At 43.7% G+C, this 18,209-nt stretch overlaps 1 protein-coding gene across 2 annotated transcripts in view; it reads right to left on the bottom strand.

The window, feature by feature from the left end:
• The window catches only part of GRIA1 (glutamate ionotropic receptor AMPA type subunit 1), a 283,850-nt gene that overhangs the window by 34,906 nt on the left and 230,735 nt on the right, over window positions 1–18,209 (bottom strand). For both annotated transcript variants that reach the window (XM_081034833.1, XM_081034834.1), the window contains exons 12-13: window positions 13,809–14,007; window positions 6,286–6,533 (exon numbers count right to left, since the gene is read on the bottom strand). In XM_081034833.1, the coding sequence (XP_080890959.1) occupies window positions 6,286–6,533; window positions 13,809–14,007 (447 nt within the window). The remainder of the gene's footprint in view (window positions 1–6,285; window positions 6,534–13,808; window positions 14,008–18,209) is intronic.

The following is an 18,209-nucleotide window of genomic DNA, read 5'->3' as shown; positions in this document are numbered from 1 at the left end:
TAAAAAAAAAAAAGCACATGTAGGCAACTTATAGTCAATGCAGCAGGAAGAGGGAAAAGGTGATTGGCAGCTTTCATCATTCTTGTTCGTGTACTATGAATTCCATACCCCTCACAAGTGATGCCTTTCTCAACCTTGTAGGCATCCCAGAGGTAAAATTGAGGAGAGGGCAACAATTCTTTTTGCGAGGTAAACCTCATATCTACCCATTTTCTGTCCTTGCCAGAATCAGTTTGTACCTGGTCAGGCCTTAGGCAGAGCACAAAAATCCCAGAAAGCTCACAGAACACACTGCTTTCTCAAACTACCAAGGCTATGACTGGTGACAAATAGAGCCACTTCTTCCATCTGTCCCCATCCCATTATGACCTGTCACCACATTCATTATCTCCTACCAAATGACCACAGCAGCTTTCTGAATCACCTCCCTGCCTGTGATCCTCCTTTCTCTGATTCATACTGCAAAGCACTGCCAGGATAATCTTCAGAAAACTGTCTCATTAGGGTCCCTCCACGTCAGTGGCCCCTACCGACAGCAAATCAAATATGCAGAGATATCGGAAAGCTTCACAGTATGACCACAACCAATTGCTCTTACTTATTAATACATTCTCTAGTTAAAGTGGACCCCTCATTGTTCCTGAAAACAAGCCCTATGTTTTCCCATTTCTGGGTTTATTACTCCATCTGGAGTACCCTCTCCCCACTTCTCGTCTATCACCATTCTTCAGATCCTATATTAGTTGTTACCTCTGCTGCAAAACCTTTGCAAAACCTGCCATTCAAATCTTCACTCTCCTCCTGAGTGTTTCTGACTCGCTTATGGCATTGGATAGAATAATAGGTGTCTGTGTCATTCTGCTCATGAGCCATCTTGGATTACGCATCATTTAGGGGCGGGGATTGCATCTCTGTCACCACTGCTGCCTAAGCATTGTGCACAGCGCACTGTGTGGAGAAGGATTCAGAAAAGAATCGATGAAGTCGAATGGAAAGCACAGGGGGCGGGTCTCAGAACGTCCTGGGTGCCCACCACCCATTAAGCAGCTGCACTGTGCTCCTGTCCCCTTGGCCCATACATCTGGCATGGACAAAACGTGTGACAGGAGATAAGCATGTCATGATCACAGAGACCAGAGAAGACTCCACATAACACAGTCACAGGTAAAGACCACACTTTGACCAGTGTCTTGATTAGGGCATAATTCTTAGCAAATCCATTGAATTACTGGTAGATACTTTGCGAAAGGGAATCATTAGTTGATGTTTTAACTTAGGCCAATTTGGTGTGGATTCCTTCGTGGATTAGTAAAAGATGGGCCATGACTCCTTACTTAGAAAATTTGAACACACTGTCTCTCACCGAAGGGAGTATTTATCATAACAAAGGAAAAAGACTTCAGTGCAGACCAGAAGATACATTGAGCTGGCAACAAAAAGGCCAATCGATCATAATTAGTGGATTTACCAATTGCCTTTCCCTTGTGACCAGCATAGGCTGCGTTGGTCTTTATCCACAATCTAAGGACTTAGAAACATAACTCAGCCCCTCGCCCAACCCCAAACATGCAGTGACAGCCAACAAACAACATCTGTTTCAAAGAAACACCGCCTGTCCAAATGGAAAAATCAAACACTGAACCACCTTGCTTCATCAGAGTATTTGTTTCCAGAGCAGAAGAGACAAAACAAAACAACACACAAAAACACCAAAAAACCCTTCTGTCACTAACACTTTTAAGGCTCGGTAGGGACTGTGGCCTGGCTTCTGCCAAGTAGATTTGGCAAGTTTGAGAGGAACATTTGGGCCTTAGCACATTTGGCCCTCTGAGGCAAAGCTGGGTGATCTGCCTTGGAGGAATCTGGAGCTTGTTTCGGGCAGGTTAGGAAGAGCAAATGGGCCACAGGTGTGGGGAGGATTGGCACGAAGGAGAGCAAGTGCTGCAGGAGGACTGCCAGGAGAGTCCTTTCTTGAGGCAAATACAGGCATTATGCCTGGAGCATCTCTGCCTGTGAGGGCTGCAAAAGCCTCACCTTTTCCCAGGAGAAGAAACGTCCATAGCAACGCCTGCAGCATCCTGAAGCAGCTTGCTGCAGCACAGACACTGATTTCTTTTATTTTTTTGTCAATTCAAGTTGACATTCAATATCATTTTCTATTTGTTTCATGTCGTGTAGATGCTTCTAAAGAGTTTGCAGCTTTGTGAAAGGCTGAACAGTCTTTAAGAAAGTATGTTCTACAATTCTAAATAATGTGGAGACAAAATTGGTTTCTTCTGCCGCGTTGTCCTTCAGCATATGTCATCCCCTTTTTCAGGGGGACCTGAAGAAACATGTACTGCCCCTTTACTCTTCTCACATTCCACCTCTCTCATGTAGAATGGCTTCCTGGGAGCAAATCAGTGGATCTAAGATTGCTGGAGCAGGCATATGTGTCTGTGGCATCTGATTTGTGATGAGTCTTTGGTATTCAATCATGCCTTGGGGAAATGGCATTATCTGGAGCATGTGAGGCAAAGGTATGAAGAAAACCTGGCTGGAGAGTGTGCTGGAGATGGGGAGGGGTTACTCATATTTCCTGCAGCCGTTTTGCAATGGTATGTTTCCTGGAACCTCTACACTATGGGCAGCTTTAATAGAATGACTCCTTTTAATGCGGAGGTGAGAAGTAGAATCCCACAGAAACTCATGGCCTTCTTAGGATGAGCATTACTCTTCTGTTTTTGAGTCAGGAAGCCCCACGGGTTTCCTAGAGGTTGCCACTGGAGAGACAGGAGCCCTGGGAGGAGCTGGGAGCTTGTGGGCATCAGTTGGGTATTGTTGACTTGTACATCAACCATCAGTGATCTGCATGCGGGATATGTGCATACATTTCTCTTGCCCTTTCTCTTGCTTTTTCTTCTCACACTCAACAAATGGCTTGTTATGTCTTACAGAGATGTGAGCAATAGAATTACGTGTTTCTTTGTTACAGAGTTGAGTTTTTTAAAAACATTTATCCCAGAAGGAATCTTTGAGAATACAAAACCCATAAAAGCTACATTACTGTTCGAAGAAATGGGACTCAAAGCAGTGGTGCATTAAAATGAGCATCTACTATATCTTTTGTCCTCAGAGAAATGAGTGAATGCTCAGGGCTCCAGAAGTCTGCTTTTTTTTTTTTTTTTGAGTTCATGGTTATTGTTTGGTCCCAGTGAGTAGGTACCAAGAACCTGGCATAAATCTAGTCTCTTGCCTTTAACGGTGCTGGCAATCATAAAATCCCGCACAGCGTTAGAGTAAGTTACAGCCAGGGCTCTGGAGTCAGACTGCCCCCTGTGCAAACCTGGTCATGTCACCTAATTCTGTGCCTCTGCTTCCTCATCTGTAAAATGGGGCGAATGGTACTTCCTAGGGATGTTATGAGGATTCTATGAGATAATGCTCATACCACAACATGTAGCGTACAGTAGGTACTCACTGCGTGGTAGCTTTTATTATAGTGGAAAGTCATTGGAGTGCCCCATGACCTGATTGTTAGCTTCATGTCACTCAAACATCCGACATTTTCTGAGTTTGTTACCTGTTCCAGGCACCTGTGTGTAGGATGGGGTGGCAGAAGTACTCTGTTGACTAGACAAATTGACTAGATATCGCTGCACCTTGTTTTCTTAACTCTACATCCAAGTATTCGGATCAAATGATGTCCTTGATGTATAAAGCCTTCAGTAAATTGTAACACTGCAGCATCTTTGACGTTTCTAGGCCTGTAAGAATGCTTTCTCTACTTTGGGCCTTTCTAAGGGTGATGCTTTCAGGTTTCTGAGATAAAAGTCTCTTCCTTGCCAAGCACTAGCCTCTGGATCCCCTTTGCATTTTGCCTAAACTTGTACAGAGTCTTTTAAGTTCTTCCAGGCAAAAATGCATGATTGATAAATACCAGGCCATTTGGTTTCCCTTCACGAGGTCACATTCAATTGTGCCTGCGCTCCTACAGATATCTTTATTTCCTAATTTTCAGACAATTACTTAAAATTCTTCAATGTGTTTTTATTGTTCTTCAAATAAGGACAAAAATGCCTTACAAAATCCTTCCCTACTTCATTCTGCAATCTCAGCTTAATTTTTTTCTACTCTTTATTACCTGTGTTTCAGGAGCACTTAGCTTCTCTTAGTTTATTAACCCTACCATTGCACTTGCTGTTCCCTCTGCCTAGATTGCTCTTCTGTTCCCCTCCCCTCACTTCCTTCAGCTAAATCCTACCAATCTGTCAGGTGTCAGCTTGAAATAAAGCATCCTTGGAAAAATCTTCTCAGCCATGCCCCACCCATCCTGCACACAATATTGTACCTTGTTATCTCTGGGTGTGTTTGAAATCTTCTCCGCCTTTGTTGTTCTGCAGTTTCAATTAAATTAGCTGCTGATTTTCATCTGTTTACCTGCTTGGGACTCATAAGTTTTGAATCTGAGTATTTATGTTTTCCATAAATTCTAGAAAATTTCCTTCAAATATTGTTTCTACTCCATCCTCTCTTGTTTCTATCTGGAACTCATAGAAGATGCATATGGAATTTTATTTTCTCTTTCATGTCTCTTAACTTCTTTGTTATATTTTCTATCTTTTATAACTGTCTGTGTGATCTTCTGGGGAATTTTCTCTAGTTTTTTTCCCCCAGTGTACTAATTTTCTCTTCAACTTTGTATAATTTCTGTTTAACCCTTCCACTGAGATTTTATATCAATGATTACATTTTTTGTACTTCATTAAATCCTTTCTAAATATGTTGAGTCTTTCATGATAGTGCCTTTTTCTTTTAAAAATATTAGTACATCTTTAATTATACTTCTGATTCTTGTTCATATAGATTGTCACATAACTTATAACTTTGCTTTCCCTGCTTAGGGAAACCCCAGAATAAGCACCAGAAAAGCTTATGCTTTCACTCTGGTCTTGATTTCCTTTTCCTTTTCTGACCTAGGGCCTTCCAAACTTGCATTTAAAAGACAATTTGTTATACCTTTTTCCAGCATATCTAGGTGTTTTATAGGGGGTCTTTTGTTCGGCCATGTTGCTGGAAGTAGGTATCCTCTGGGTACCCTTTTACAGACTATCACAGTACTTATCATCATCGTCACGAGCCATTAAACAATAATCATCTGTTTAAAGTCTGTCTTCCCTGCAAGAATGTAATTCCATGGGGACAGGAACTATGTCTGTCTTGTTGAAAATTGTAGCTCCAGCTCCTAGCCTACTGCCTAGATCACTGTAGGCCTCAATGTTATTGGAATTAATGAATGAAGTAGAGGCAGAGTGGCTCTGGATGTCGTATCAAAATAGGTTAAGAATCCCTCTCCATCCATTTGCAACCCTTTAAAATACCCCTTACCTTTCCTGGACCACGTACCGCCCTTCCGTAAAATGAGTTACTCCCTCTGTAACTGACATAATGTCTCACAGGGGACTTCACACTGCACTGTTTTCGTTCACCTTCTGTAGAGATTATCCCATTTGAACTGACTATCACCTTGGACCTAGGAAGGGCTGGGAGGATGACCCTCTTTACAGATGAGAAGACGGAAGGTAGGGGAGATGGTAAGTCTTACCTTCTGTAAGACAGTCAGTAGTAAATCCCAGGATTAAATCTATGTCTTCTGATTTCAAATCGATAGGACTCTACCTTAGCTGTTTGGAATGACTACCAGAGCTGCTTTATGTGAAAGTAAAGTCCAGTTTGCTTCTTTACTGAACTACATGTTTCTTGCTAAAGAAATCAGTTTCTAGGAAAGAAGAGATGGTGCCATTCATTTGGTGTTACTTTGATTTCAACAGCCGAAGTGTCAGGACTCATACTATTTGATTTTTCATTTGGACAATGTGTTTATGTTTCTTTTGAGGAAAACATTACAAACCACTTTCTGTCAAAGAATCCAGGTTGCTGGAGAACTCTGTTCATGGCCTATTTGGATGCGGGGGTGTCTGGTAAAGGATGGCGTGTTACAGATCACATGACAGAGAGAAACACAAGGTTGACTGATGTTTTACACACTTGGTGGGGAAAGGTGAGGCATGAGGAAGAACACATAGGCAGCGGCAGTCATAGCAAGCTGAAGCCCCCAGGTCAATTTCCAACCTCAGGGCTGAAGGTCTTGGGTGGCTGGAGTCTCCCAGGCCCACCGGTGTCCAAGAGGAGCCCTCCTGCACAGGTGGCGTCGTGGCATTGGAGCCGTGTGGCAGACACAGCAGCTTCATTCCTGAGATAGGGTGGGGAGAAGGAGTACCAAGGAGGCAAATCTTGGCTACTTACCTTAGGGCGGACCCCTTGGGTGTCGCAATGCCATAGCCTTTGGAATCCAAGTTACCTCCCACCTTCATGGTGTCACAGGGTTTCCGCTGCTCAATATACTCATTCATGGTGGACTCCAGAAGGTAGGCGTATTTGCCTTTGGATTTCCTCACTCGGATCATCCCCTCCTCTGTGGTCCGCACAAACACTGATGGTTCTGCTGACTTCATGTATGTCCACATCTTCTCAAACACGGCAATTTTCGACCTCTGGCAGGGGATAGGAACAAAACTGGAATTATGTACTGGCTGCGCTTGGAACTGAGGTCGGCACACACACTAATGAAGAGCTGAGTTTAACTTGATCACACATTCATGAGTGAGATTAGCTCAGGAAAAAACAAATTATGAGTGATTGCAAAATAAGAGGCTCTAATTAGTACCAGTAGGTTCCAAAGTACAAATATCTTCCAAATACAGTGTGAACAGAGTAGCTCAGAATCTTTTAATTACTGCTGAGTAATTATATTCCTGTTAAATATGGGGAGAGTTAAGAAACTGGAGCTCTGTTTGGCTTTCAAAGACATTTAAAAAAACCCAAAACCGATCTATTGTTCAGTAAGGCCGTATTTATACAGCCCAGAAGTGGAGAGCTGAATATCAGGGGAATCTGTTTTCATTATTTAAGGACAATAGTGAAGAACTTTGGAATCGTGGGTGCTGAGTTCTAGTCATCCCATATTGTAAGACTTGCCCTCAGAATGTAAATTGTTGTCTGATAAAGCTAGTAACTTGGGACCCAATAAGGTTACCTGTTTAGATTTTAAAAGCTTCTGAATCTAGCCAAACTGCTTTCCTGTTTCCTCCTGAACTCATTTTGGGGCTTCCCTCCTTTGGGACTTGGCCTTGGCTGTTTATTCCACTTGATATGCTGGTTCTTTCCAGCCACATTCTACTAATCATTTCACAGACCAGAACAAAGCCTACGTATTCTGAGGCCACCTCAGTTCCGAGGACAGTAGTTCTTAAACTGTAGTGGAAGCCGAAATTAAGTACAGAGATTATAAATATGCAGACCTCCCTGCTCTGAAACTGGAGATTCTGATTCCACAAGTCTGGGGTGCAGCCCAGACTACATCTCTTTCAGAAGGTCCTCAGGTGATGCTGAGCTGTGTGGCTTCTATGACCCTCACTTTGAGAAAATGACACATTGTCCGGGTAGTCACTGGATGGCCAGGCTTGATTTGTAGGATAGGGAGTCACCCCTACTTGCACATAGGTCTCAAGTCTGTTGGACACACCCTGAGGGCAGGGCCATCTTCCCTTCCGGGGGTCCTCCACACAGTCAAGCCTTGCACATAGTAGGCCCTTAGTCAGGGCCCATGATATAGACCCACAGATCAACCGTCTCATTTAACATGCTCTTTCTAAAAGGCATCCTTTTCCCAGTGGGTCGATGTATTTTAGGGATCCTGGAGTCTGGCTTTTGAAAATGCTTTGTAGATGGACAAGTGTTAAACACATGTAAGCGACTATTTCTTTTTAAAAAGACAGTTATTACTAGAGTCATGAAACCTATTGAACCTCGTGGTTAATATATAGATGACAGATTTATTTAGTATAAAATCATCATTACACGTGTACTAGGTCATTTTTCTTTGCACACAAATATCAGATTTATTTCCTTGATATCAATCAACATCAAGTGTTGGCCAAATATTGATACACATTAGTTTGCTGTTTGAGCCAACTTCTCTGTAGAGATATTTGGGCCCAGGAAATGTCTAGGTCTCCAGGGAAAATTAATGGAAATAGTTACTGAGAATTTCAGGGAGGCATTTGGTAGAGTGAGACTTTAGTTTTACCAGTCTATGATTAGATAAACTAGATGACTTGTTTTACAGTGTGGTTTACAGTCTGGAAAGGACACTGGTCTTGGGAGTGAGGCACTCTGGGTACCAGTCTTAGTTCTGCCGTTAACTTTCTGTTCCATAGAAGTTGGGGCAGGTCATCTTTAAGTCCCTTGTTAGCTGGAAATGCCTGATTCTTTATATGAAGATACATCATTCAAATAACAATGTCAATGTGAGAAAGAGGAAGAAAGAAAGAAAAGGGAGGGAATATTTCAAAGTTGGGGGAAAAATTACCCAGAACCAGTCATACCGTATTTCCCAGAAAATAAGATCGAGTCTGATATTAATTTTGCACCAAAAGATGCATTAGGGCTTATTTTCAGGGGATGTCTTATTTTTTCACATATAGCAATCTACATTTATTCATGTACAACAATCTACATTTATTCATTTATTCACGTACAAAAATCTACACTTATTCAAATACAGGCATGTCATCTTCTTCTGCAACATCGTCATAACTCTCCAAACCCCTAATTCTGGCTTGAATTTCTTGAGACTCCATTTCCTGTTGAATGACTGGCCCCAATCTCTCATGTCCAGCAATAGAGCTCTCCTTAAATGAGCACTTCATGTGCATGTAGCCTGCTCGTAGTGCATTGGCAACACAGCTGCCAGTGACTTTATCCTGGCAGAAGAATATGAATTCTTCACCCAAGTCACGACTATTGCAGGCTAGGCTTCACAAAGTTTCCACGGTGATTTCTCTCCATTCTATTTTCAATGTAGTCATTGATTTCCATGCGCAAATCGTCCTTGGAGGGCTTGCTTATTGCAATATCAAGAGTCTGGAGACAGGCAGTCATTTCTGTGGGATCATTATTTGATCTATTCTTCTCTCTGCAAGGAAGTTCTTCATGTCTTTAGCGCGGTGAGTGCTGGCTGAATCCCAGACTAGCAGATCTCTTTGGCCACCTCGCTAAACAAGTGGCAGCATTAAATCGACCCACTTCCTTATAACTGCTTGTGTGCACCAGGCTTTTTCGGTTTCAAGAACATAAATGCCTGAAACACATTCAACCTTATCTTTCTTGTCCTTAGTGATAATTAGAGGTTATCTTTCCTCTAATTAAAAGAGGGCTTTCTTTCCATCCAGACAAATTGCCAAAGTACAGGTAACGTGCACTTTCGTAACCAGTGGAGGGAATGTAGATTGACGAGGCACACCTCTGATCAATTGTCATTTGAGATCCTAGGTCCATAAACACTGCAGTTTCATCCACAGCAATCATGTTGGAGAGTTGGTATTTAGAAAAGTCCATGCCATCAACAAAGGACTTGAATGCAAGTGCACTTTTAATAACTTTAGTATCTTCCAGCTTGAACAGTGTTGTCGATCTTAGAGACAGTTCATATCGCTGAAGGAAGCCATCCAGCCAGTGTGGCGATGCTTTGAATTCTTCAGGGGATGTTTCTAACTGTGGTGCCATTGCAAGGGCAAATGCTTGAATATCAGCCCTGTGCACAGCCAAAGCCTTTGCTCTCCTGTCAGCAATCCATTCACAGATGATGTCTTCCAGCTCAGGAAATAATGGTGGTCAACCTGATCCACACTTGTACTTCTTAGCATTTCTCTCGTTCACCTGTTGACTTATCATACTCTGCTCGCCATTTTCAGACTATTCGGAGATCCAACTTCTTCTCTTTGCAGAAAGCTGTAAGATTCTTGCCCCGGGAGTCCTCCACAATTCCTTTCTTGTACTCGATGGAATAGCTCTTTCTTTTTGCACGCATCTTGTCTGGGGGTCAAAATATTATTCTCTTTGAATCTACCATTAAATCAAGTGTTAATTGAAGACTTACGAGACAGGAGTGGCAACAAAAATGATGACAGTTAAGAATGATGGTCCACACAAAAGTGATGAATAATTGCAGGCACCAAAATTCAGAAAATGTTTCTTCATTTCCAAAGAGTACATTAAGTACGTCTGTTACAACACACGACGTATTGAATTACGAAGATTCATATTAGACACAATCACGTTCGTTTGTTATCAAGTGCGCATGTTATTCATGCGTTGTGTCTGTACTCCGATTGGTCATTTGGCAATAAGTCTCAAGTTCATCTGTTTACATAGGTGTTTACCTCTCGTCCAAAGGCGACCACTTGAGTATTTACAAATATTTAATTATAATTTATATGTCATTTGTTTTAAGTATTAATGTCAGTAATATTATTTATTTGTGTTTAATTATATATTAATATTATTATTTTATAATTAAATATGTCCGTCATGTGCTGCAATAGACGTACTAAATGGGTCTGTCTGCCTGACGATTTTAACTGGGGTTTATTTTTAGGGTAGGGCTTATATAACAAGCATCCTGAAAAAATCATGCTAGGTCTTATTTTCGAGGAAATACGGTAGCATGTATAATGTATTGAATATTCTCTCACAGGAAACAGGGAAATGTATAAAGTCAGCTGTGACCAGATTTTCGGATGGTCTTCCAGATACAAAACCAACAAAACAAGAGGCAGGGCAATGGCTAGATGCAATTTGATCTGACAGATGGCCACAGCAGGGAACTGGGCTGCTGACAGGCAGAGCTAAAGAGCCCTCTGGGCAGTGGTATGCAGAAAATGCATATGTTCTCACAGCCTCACCCCAGTGCCTCAAACGCCAAGGCTGTGCTCACAGCCTGTTGATTCGGAGCAGACTGTCAGGAAAATCTCCTCTTCAGGAATGGGAAGGCAGCATGAGTGGCAGGGAAGATTGGAAGTATACTTGGGGTATTTGTTTTTGGATCTCTCCTATCATCTTCAGCTCCCACAGCCCTTCACACATCTTAATTAAACTGTCATTGGAGGATTAAGTGTCTCTGGGTTGGGGCTTCCAAGAAGCTCTGGGCCGCCATGGGGACCAGAAGCCAGATTTTTCAGAAATTATGGTAGAAGAATTCTTGTCTCACTATTCTCTCCTTCTGCCTTATTGGGGGGGCGGGGGGCGGGGAGGGTAGGTAATCTTGTCTCCCCACCCACCAAAGTCCTGACTCTTAAAGAAATAAGGCCAAAGAAAACAAAGGATCGAATAAGATTTAAAGTTCTAATGCTGAACTTATTCTCAAGGTCAGAGTCACAGAGACGGAAGGGTTCATGGGACATATGTTGTCAGTGCTCTTTGTACAGGTAAACAAACTGAGGCCCACAGTGTGATAGTAAATGATCCAATGTCACATGGCTTGTTAGTGGCAGAGCCTGGAGTAAAACCCTGGTCTCCAGATTGCACACCTAGTTTCCACTGCAACCAGCTTCCACCCTCATTTTAGGCTTTGTATCTTACTAGCTGTGGGACCTCTCTGAGCAAGCCTCAGTGCTCCTCTCCTGACAACTGTGATAACAGCACCCACTGCACAATGTTGTCATACAGATTATGAGAACAGAGGTAAAATGAATAACCCAGTGTCCGGCACGTGGTAAAATAAAGCCGGGTTTTATATTAAGGTTTGCTCCAAAAGACGCATTACACCTTATGTTCAGGGGATGTCATCCTGAAAAATCATTCTAGGGTTTATTTTCCAGTTAGGTCTTATTTTCGGGGAAACATGGTACATGTTGTATAAGTGATGCAATGACTACTTATTTTTTAGGTTTTACTTTAGAGTAGAAGTGCCCAGTACCAGTTTCCATTACTACATATGTGACAAATACTGATACCAATCAAGGAGTTATTTCACACTGAGCCCAGATGTAAAATCCCTCACAACATGGAACTCTAGGCAACCACTACTGGTCAATCAGTTAGCACGTGAAACTATAACTTATTTGCCACCAGCACAGTAGGCCTGGTTAGGGCACAGCACTAATATGAACTGCCTTGAACTGCTTTGGGGACTGTGACATGCTAATATATTAAGAACAATAGTGTGGGTATATGTTGGGTAAGTGAATCGAGTGGTCCCCTAACTTCATCAGCAGGGCCTGGGACATAGGGCTGACTATGGACAAATATCAGGCCTCTCTTTCAGACTTTGGTTGTAGGCTAAAGCTGTCAGAGAATAGTAATGAGATTACAACTGCTTTTTCTACTAATTGGTTGGGTAAGCTTAAGCAAGTCACGTCTCTCTCTAAAATGACAGACTCTGACCCAGTAACTTCTAAGTTACCTTCTTGCTCCACTACGTTGAAAGGGGATGATTTTAGCCTTGGAGTCTGGATTAGCCCTAGTTAAGGCTTTGGTCCCTTTCCTGCCTGACGTACCAACACGGAGCCCATGATCAAGAAACTGACACATCTTCCTGTTGGTTCACTCAGGGCCTGGGGTTTGCTCCAGGAAATTGCAGTGAGAACCCAGTGGGATCCCCACTCTGTTGCCTGAGGCAGTGCTGAGGCTTACCCTCTATTTTCCTTCTGCTACTTATAAGCTGGGTGACCTTGGGCAATTACTTTTACTCTCTGGGCCTCATCTATAAAACGGGGATAACAAATCCCTAATTCACCACTTAGGAGAGGATTAAATGAGGTAATTCATATAGGATGTGCTTAGTAGAGGACCAGCTTCACAGTAAGCGTTAAGTAAGTGGTAATAACCGCTTGTTGTTTTTATTTGATCAATAGATGGTAGCTCTACGTGCTGTGTGTTCAACTCCCAGGATGAACACACGCACAGCCCAGGGATCTGAAGGTGTTTTTGCTTTCTGGTATTTATTGAAGTTGTTCTTTTTGCCTAGAATATAATTAGCCTACCCAGGTCTGATCTTGTTTCATGATGTTTAGAAATGTTACAGGTCTATCTTTTTTGCCAGCATTCCCTACCTAGCTGCCCTTGCTGCCTATGATATCATGCTCTTTAACGAGAAGGATATTTTCATGCAGTAGTGGTTCCCTTTTGGGAAAGTGCCTTGGGACCAGAGAGGTTCCTTCACGATGGCGCCCAAATGTCTGTATCTCTCTGAAGCCCTAATGGTAAATGGAGACTCCATTCACTGTTCTTTGTTTCCCTTGTATTTTAGATGCCTCATCTCTTTTAATTTCATAATGACTCTTTGAGAAAGACATTTTTCTCCTCATTTTACAGATGAGGAAATGGTGTCAGAGAGGCTAAGTGCCACAGAAAGGTAACAGATGGAGCCAGGTTCTGAACCGAGGTCTGGCTGATCCTAAGTTGTATGCTCCCAAGCTCTCGGCTCTTCTTTCTTCACTCACTGCCTCCAGCCACATGACATCTCCATCATCTCCACTCCCACGTCCCATTTTCCCTCTCTCCTGCCAGTGTTTAATGGAGCACCTATTCCAGTAATTGTTTCCCATATAACATCTCCTATTGATCAAGTCTCCAAGGAGGAGACACAAAGGACATCAGTTTGGGACCTTGTCCCTACGCTGTTCCTAATCACTTATAAGACTGCAAGGTCCTGGGGGTACGAGGAGGGAGGGCATCAAATGTCATGTCCTTTGTAGTCCTCAGGGAACACGGCATAGACTGGAATGTGTAAGGGGGCTGAGGCAATGCAAGACCTTTGAAGTCCCCATAAATAAAGGAATGTAAATTTCTCAGGGATCTGTAGTAAGTTGAGAAATGTTCTCAGTTTCCCTGACTTGCCCTCAGTGCCTATGATCTCTTGCTCTTTAATGAAAAGGGTACTTAGGTTCCCTTTTGTGAACGTGCCTTGGAACAAGGGATAGCCCTACCCTGAAGAACTCCTTAGTGGATCCTGCTTCCAGCGTCCCATATGCGATTTCCGTCTGCTTCGCTAGGTCCTCGGCACTCTCGATGGGTGACACCATCCTCTCCACGGTCAGGAAGGCAGCCAGGTTGGCTGTGTATGAGGAGATGATGATTAAGGTGAAGAACCACCAGACACCACCAACAATGCGTCCGGACAGAGACCTGAAGGCCAAAGGGAAGAGGGGTCAGAAGCACAGACGTCAATTCCAGGAGGCTGTGAGGAGGGGTGAGGGCTACCCTGAGCCCTGTCAGCAGAGCTGTCAAGCCCTATTACACCCTTCTCCTCTGTCAGCAAGACAGGAGAATTCAATGTCAGAGATTCTCCTCTGCAGTTTGTTCCTTATCGTGAATAAGGACCTGTGGGGTTGCTGTCCTTCAGGGGTAACAAAGCCCTACAGGCACATACTCACACTTACTTTCACACACACACACACACACACACACACACACACACATGCGTGCACACCAGCAAAGGCACAGATATGTCAGCACTTGCCCCCCAACTCACAAACACATGGAAACACCCTGTTCAATGCAGTTACATAGGCACCAAATGTTTGTGCCTACATATACGAATGCAAATGCATGTATGCTCCTAATGCACATATTTGATCATGTTCAGAAATGTTTTCAGACTGCCTTCTCATTTCAGCAAAGGCTGCCGAAATGACGGACTAGGAAAAGGGATGGGAGGACATACTGGAAATAAGTGAGAAGGACAGCACTGCAACCACTTTGGGGAATGTCACCACTGTGTGCAGCCACAGTTCTCCCCGCTATCACAGAAAAAGAGAATGTGGCGGAAATAAAAGACAAAGGATATTTTGTTCAGAATCAAATGGCGAATATGACAATGATACATGAAGTGAGAAATTTATCCTTAACCTTCTTAAGAGTCCTATTCTCCACTCATATGCCCAAAACCATGGAGAAACATGACCAGTCAAGAGTTCCACTGTGATCTTTTGGATTTGGTAACAAGATTTCCAAAAGATATTACACGTGATTTTGATGTCGTATGGGGTGATTTATGTGGTGGACAGAAAGGACATCAAATTGTATTAAATCCTATAGTGATAAAACTATTTGCATTCCCTTTTTCTTTCCATCCTGCTCAATTTATTAAAGAAGTGCCATCCTGGAGCTGCTGTACTTTTAAGCCCTTTCCAACGTGTGATCTAACAGCTTCTAGCTCAGAGCCTTCAATAGGTGACAGTGCTTAACAAGAACCTAAAACGTAACGACCAGAGAAGTCACCAACGCAACCCAGGACTTTTACAGATAAAGAAACTCCAGCGTCCCAAAGCACAGGGCCTGCAGGCTTGCTTGCTTGTTCTACACTGTTTCAAAACCTTGTTTGACCCTCTCTGTATTATTCCCATGTTCCTGTGTGTGCCGCACTTTGTTTCAGTTTCTTGGAGACTTCCTTTCCACTTTAGGCACATAGTACTCCAAGAAATCCCACAAATACTCATTATTACTTGCTATATGGACAATAATGTTCCCAGATGTTCCACATGAAGAGGGAAGTAAAAGGAGACTTGTTCAAAGGAATGGGACCAGGAGGTGGAGGAAAGCTATGTCCTATGAGGACGAGCTCAGGAAGTGGGGACATTTGATCAAGAGAAAAGACTGGAGGAGATGTGTTCACTGATGTGAGTCTTGTACCACGTGACCTGATTTAGGAGCATTTGGCAGAAGGTCCAGGAAAACACTAACTACGAGGAAGATGATTTGATGGGCAGGGTGGTGCAACAATGGCTGTCCTAGCGGGGAGAGTGAGTTCCCCCATTTCTGAAGATGTCCAAGTGGTAAGCCATTTACAGAGATGTTGCACTTGGTGCCTACTCTTGGTCCTCCAGGATACAAAGTGCTAGGGACCCAAATCTAAGTAAGACAGAGGAGGAGTCAGGTCTTGCGAAGGGCCGGAGACCAGCCGCTGCCTCTCACTCCTGCCAACTCCAAGATGCTCTGATTGGACAGCACAGGTAGGACAGGATGCCGGCTTCCACTGGCTAATCCAGCACAGTGAAACACACAGAGGCAGCATCACTGCTCGGACTCCCCACGAGTAGTACGCAGTTGGACCCAAAAATCACATCAGCCTTTGACTGTCCATTCCAGTGCTCTTGTCACCTGAGCAAGTGGCACATGCAAGTGTGCAGGCCCGTGTGACGCTGCTGCTCCTCTGCCCCCAGTTCTGGACGGCCACAATGGGGTCTGACCTGGACTTCGTGCCTCTCTTCCCATGCCTCTGCCTGGGGAGTCAGTTCTCTACGAGGCTGCCTGAGTGATCTTTTTAAAAACATTAATCATGTCATGTTGCTCCCCTGCTTAAAACCCATCAAAGCCCTCCTCTTACACATGGAATAAAATGCTATCTCCTTGGTGACTCCTAAGGCCCTGTGTGGTCTGGCCCTGGCTTGCTCTCCAGTGTCATCCCATAATATGCTTTCTGTTCTCTTGTTATGGATGGCTTTGTCTGGTCCTTCAAACTCAAAAGGCTCTCCCGCTTTCCACATGCTGCTGTTTCCCCCGATCGATGTGTCAGTCCTGTTCCTCTGTCATAGCTCATCCTACTCATCAGTTTTTCACCATTCAAACGTTAAGACTCTCAGAGCCCCATGCGGCTCACATTGCAGTCAAAATCTGACATCTCTTTGTGTGATTGTTTGACTGTCTGCTGTTCCCCTAGACCATAAACTCCATGAGAGTAAAGGAAACTTCTGGTTATTTTGGGCAGTGTTATATCTCCAGCGTGGAGCTCACAGTAGGCCTCAATAATAAGTGAGTGCACGAATGCTGCTACTTTCATAACCTGGTGGCTCTGCTCACATTGAATCCTAGAGACCAGGAATAGTTGTCAGGGTCAGAAGAATCCAAACCTGCTTATGGCCCAGGATCTCTGGAGTAGTAGCCTTGAACCAATTGTTCAGGATGGCTACCTCCTCCTCCAATGTTACTGAACTGAGAGGCCCAGCTGAGGCATCCCAAGTGGGAGACCCTCTAGTGAAGCTGATGGGCCTCCCAGGAACGTTCTAGGCTTCCAGCTCCTCCTTCCCTGTTCTCCTTTGATTAACATGCATTTGCTGGGTGTTGAGAGCACTTACCCTGAATGTTACTCCCCACATGCCCACCTACTTAACGCAGAGACCCAAGAAAGAGTCTGTCGCTTAACAGCCAGCGAGTGTCATCGGTGGAATAACTGGAGGGCTGGGGGAAGAGACTCTTCAAAATGCGACATGATTCTAATGCGTCATTGGCATGTGATTCACAGGACGGGAGCTGCCACTTTCATAACCTGGTGGCTCTGCTCACATTGAATCCTAGAGACCAGGAATAGTTGTCAGGGTCAGAAGAATCCAAACCTGCTTATGGCCCAGGATCTCTGGAGTAGTAGCCTTGAACCAACTGAAGGTGTGAGGCAATCCCCCACCTTCAGTTCAGACCTGGTACAGGCAAAGCTGGACCTCGACCAAAGAACTGCATGTTCCCAGCTCCACACCAGAGGCAGGGAGCTGGACTTATTAGAGGCCAAAGCTGAAGAGGAGCATTTGCTTTTCCACTAACCAGCCCCATGACCTTGGCAAGTAGCCTGCCCAGCTGGGTCTCAGTATGCTTCCTCTACAAAATGGGTGAGACTAACTCAACTTCATGGTAAGAAGTCAGAACTTTCAGAACTAGAAAGACTCTTAGTCCATTCTTGTCCTTTAACTGATGCAAGCTATAGGAATTTAAATGGTACAGGGGAAAGCCCTCTGAAAAGTGCTATTGAAATCCGAGACATCATTTTTCTGATGATGATGATTCTCCCAGGGAGCCACAGGGCGAAGCAATACTTTTCTTAGTAAAGAAAGGACAGCTGTGATCTGAACACCTTGGAGGCCTGCCTAGTCACCTGAATTTTATTAGTCTCGTAACTTGGCATAGCCACTTCCCAAATTCCCTAGGTAATCGAGGAATCCCTTATGTTTCTCCAGAATTGGCCATAACTTAGGATGCTTGTTGGACGCATTACTTGAATTTCATGCATAGCCCTGTGGATGGAAAAGGAATGAATATCTCTATCTTGCAGATGCAAAAACTGCAGTTAAGAGACATAAAGTAACTTGCCCAGGTTCATACAGTGAGGCAGTGGCAGAGCCAGGACAAGCAACCAGGACTTGATACTTCCTGGTCATCACTGTAGCCACTGCAGAACACTTCCTTTCTCACCAAATTCTGATTCATTTATAGATGGGCTTGGGCTTCCTCTACCCATGATGACAATACTCACTTCTAGTAAAGATCAGTGGATCTTTTGGGATCCCCAGAAAGCAGTCTCATTTCCAATGTCTTCAAAGAATTGGAAATCTATCTGTATT

Source organism: Rhinolophus hipposideros (assembly GCF_964194185.1).
Source record: "Rhinolophus hipposideros genome assembly, chromosome: 23".
NCBI classification, from domain to species: Eukaryota; Metazoa; Chordata; class Mammalia; order Chiroptera; family Rhinolophidae; genus Rhinolophus; species Rhinolophus hipposideros.
This window is presented reverse-complemented; position numbering and strand designations above follow the sequence as displayed.